Source organism: Antrostomus carolinensis, unplaced genomic scaffold (genome assembly GCF_000700745.2).
Source record: "Antrostomus carolinensis isolate BGI_N321 unplaced genomic scaffold, ASM70074v2 scaffold4153, whole genome shotgun sequence".
In the NCBI taxonomy this organism is placed as follows: domain Eukaryota; kingdom Metazoa; phylum Chordata; class Aves; order Caprimulgiformes; family Caprimulgidae; genus Antrostomus; species Antrostomus carolinensis.
Window position 1 is genome coordinate 42,504 of NW_010305698.1, and position 3,930 is coordinate 46,433.

At 37.0% G+C, this 3,930-nt stretch overlaps 1 protein-coding gene across 1 annotated transcript in view; it reads left to right on the top strand.

The window, feature by feature from the left end:
• Window positions 1–3,243, top strand: part of CFAP206 (cilia and flagella associated protein 206) — a gene marked incomplete at its 3' end in the record, with an annotated part of 7,722 nt that extends 4,479 nt beyond the window's left edge. Inside the window, exons 6-7 of the mRNA XM_010164853.1 lie at window positions 2,083–2,291; window positions 3,124–3,243. Of these exons, the coding sequence (XP_010163155.1) occupies window positions 2,083–2,291; window positions 3,124–3,243 (329 nt within the window). The remainder of the gene's footprint in view (window positions 1–2,082; window positions 2,292–3,123) is intronic.
• Window positions 3,244–3,930: the final 687 nt, after the last annotated feature.

Here is a 3,930-nt window from a genome sequence, read left to right on the forward strand (position 1 = left end):
TTTTCCCCAAAAGCCACATTATTTCTGGTAGGTTTACAATTAATAATCAAATAAATGACTGGTTGGTGTAAATGTTTTTATGAATACGCATGTAGTATTGTAGTTCAGTGTGGAGACTTCTTTTTAAGAAAGATCTGCAGCCCAATTTTAGGGGAAAATCTTTTCTCTTAAAAGACCAAAGTTTCTGGAATAAAGGCCACAGCACATACCTCTCCTGCTAAGAACACTGTGCTTTATTGGAAAGCAAAGCATTTGCTTAGCTAGACAGTATTTTTAGTAAAGCAGTGTAAGTAGGAAAAAAAATAGATACCTACCACATCAGAGAAAGAAGTAAGCAACTTTCTAGATTGTGGTGATAATTTTTTTTTACTTACATGCTAAGTGAGACATTGTTGGTTTTCTATTTTTATAATACAAGCTTTCCCACAAATGTCACCTTTCTGTGTTGTGGCTAGCTGTATTCTAGGTTCACTGGGCCTGGGTTACAGTGTGAGAGAACATTCAACTACTGTGGTTAGCCAAAAAGCATGATTTACTACAACATGTTGTGGTCTTTGTCACTGTAATATCTGTGGGGTTTGTAATCGATTAAAATAGGTAATACAATTGTTACTCCTGATAATAGATAATACAATTGTTACTCCTGTTACATTTGTTACATTACTATAATATGGACTTCTTTGCACTGACCTGTTTCAATCATTTTTGAATTGCTGGAAAAAAACAGCACGAATGCTCTTAGATCAGGAGATTAAATGGTTGTCTTTATGGTTAGGACCAGTAGCTGGACTGCTAAAGCCTCAATTTAAGTGTTAGCAGCAGGCTTGCTGGGGTAGGGCTCTGCCTTGAATTTTTACCCTGCTTCCAAAAAAGTAAATCAGCCAAATGTTAGTTAGAGCACTTCTATTACTTGTGGTGCTGGTTTGGGTGGATTCACCCTTTTGCTTGCAGCTTGCAGCCAAACACAGCCTGCTCTATCACCCTCCTGCCCCCCCTCACCCAGGGAGTAGGGGAGACAATTTGGAAAGAATGGCAAGGAAACTCACAGGTTGAGATAGAAACTATTTACTAATTAAAATAAAATGATAATGATAACAGCAGTGATAACAGACTATACAAATGAGTGATACACAGTGCTCACCGCCCGCTGACCAATGCCCGGCCTGTGCCAGCTAACGATCCCGCAGCCGAGACGGTCCCGAACCGAAACCCCGGAAGAGTGAGCCCGAGCGATCCCCGAGAGAAATACCCCTGTCTTCTGGTCATCCCTGGTTAATATACTGACATGATGTGATATGATATGGAATATCTCACTGGCACATCCAAATGCCAGTTTTGGGTTTTGCTATTCACTGCGCTTCCCCCTCCCAGTCCTAATGCAGCTGTGAACCAGCCAAACACGGTGGCCTTGAGCTCCAGCAGCAACTACTAACACCAGTACTGTTATCAACGTTCTTCTCATAATATGTCTGAACTGAAACACTGAAACTAAAACACAGCTATTCTAATTACTAAAAAGAAAATTAACTCTATCCTAGCAAAACCAGGACACTTGTGCAGATTTACTTCCCATTCTAACTTTGTTAAGCCTGGCCTTTCTGTGCTCACAGGGTTTTGAGCAGACATACCTCAAACCTAACTGTCGCACTGCTGCTTGCCGATGTCGCTCGCGTTGGAAGTTCAATGCATACAACAAGGAGCTGTATTATGCACATAAAGGAAGTGGATGGGCCTTCTTGTCCTATTTCCCTGCATAGACGTCTGCTTAAATAACAAAACATAGCAAAACATTTAAGTTTAAGGGTTGTCTGCTGTCGATAATGAAATTGTAAAGAAAAAAAATATTATTTATAGTATATTTTATATCACCTAAAATATGTTTTATTGACCTGTGCTGTTTGGGGGAATTTGTGGCTTTTTTAACTACTACTGTTGAATTTTAATAACTGGATAGGCATATTTTTTCATATAGTATCTATCTTCTGTTTTTAATAATAATAATCTTTGACTCTTAAAGCATTGTTAGATCTCAAAGTGCCCAGGAAACGTATTCTGTATTTCATATTTATTCTATACAAATAGTGCCAGCCATTCTGAATGAAGCCATTCCGTCAGCTACACGGGCTGTGGATGGAGGTCTCAATACTTGCCGTGTGCTAGCCCACCAGTACACAGCGCTGTTGGAGTCCACACAGGAAGACCTGCAGAGACGTGCACAGCTTAGTTCTTTTCAATTGAAAGAAGCGTTGTTCAATGTGAAACAATATGAGGCCTTCCTTTGCATCCTTCTGGTGAGATACCATAATGTTATATCCTGTGGGGTTTATTGCAGGTGGAATGTATTTAAATTACCTACTTGTACAGGACAGAAATATAAGAAAAAATGATTCAGAAAGAAATGAAATAAAATTTATCTATCTATGAGAACTTACATCACCTCTCATTCTGAACCTTGTACCTAACTTGCTGGTTTTGGCTACTGTTGGGTAAAAGACAAAATGGATTTATTGTTTGTTGTAGTGTGGCTTTGCTTCCATTTAATTTCTGGAGGTTTCCTTTTTTGGTTTAATTTCATTAACAAAGGACTTTAAAAAGTAGGAGTTTTTTCTTGTTTGCATACTGATACTCACTGTGCCCCAAAAGGCATGACAGAAAAAAATCTCTTTGTTCAATCCATAAATCATCTCAATTTTAGTTTGCAAACATCCTCAACACATATGGAGTCATGAGGACTCTTTGAAGAATACAATTTAAATTCTTGAAACATGTTTTGTTTATGAAGACCTTTTAATTTGTCTTTTTGAGAAACTCTAGGCTTTCTTAGTCTTTCCTATATATTGTAAAGCTTGTAAAAATACTTATTTTTTAATTTTTTTTTCAGTTCTCTTCATTGTAAACATGTAGAGGTTTTCTATAAAAGCTACCAAGTATGTGTTTGAGAGAAGCGCTTGGTTTTATACCTGAAAACTTAAGGAAAAATGTATTTTGTGGAAAGTTTGTTTGCATTTAGTTCTTCAAAACAGTTGTCTGAAAATAGTTGAAGAGATCCAAGTAAATAGTTATTAATAAATACTTGATTTTTTGACTGTCATACTTCTTACCTGAAGTAAGTTCTCTTTCCAGTCTGATGCAATTACAAGTGCTCAAGAAGTTGAAAAGATGAATGTGCAGTTTGCAGCAACAATGGAGCAGTTGAAAAACACAGTGCAGAATAAGACTTCCATAGATACCAAAGAAGTTTTTGTAAGTATTTTGAATGGAAAACCTATTTCTTCTTAATTATAAAAAAATTACTGAAGTATTACAAAATACAGTGCTGGTGTGTTTTTGTATAGTTTGTGTTAAGAAAAAGGCTACATTATTTTCTCTCTATAACAGCATCTATGATTTTTGAAGGGGCAACTAAACTAAAAGACTTGATCTCAAGGTAAAAGAAAAGCAAGATACAATAAGGGAGACAAGGAATTAAATGGTATTTTACTACAAGTGTCTTGAGTAATTTGCCAGTCTTTGTAAATTTACATTGATATTTTCCTGTTTTGTGTAAATATTCTCTCCTGCTCCTTGCAGAAATAGTAAGAACATAATGATGACAGATAACAGCACATCAGAGTGTGATTCTTTTAAAGTCCTTTGAGACAGCAATTCCTGTAATTACAGTATGACTCCTTGATACCATTTTTCTAAAGAAATCAGGTGTCTGTGAGGAGGATTTCAGCCTCTTTGTCCCTCCCAATAGCTTCTGAACTTGTTGGCCAGTTTCAATCAAATTTGCCAGTGTGGAGATCTCAAAATACCTTATTTTCTGCAAGTTTTGTGAAAAAGAAGCAACTAGAGAGACACAATTAGAGCCCTCCTAAGATCAAGTCTGAAAGAGAAATGCCACAGTTAGGTGCTGGTTTGTGTGGTGTCTGGCCAGTGAGCAGCCAC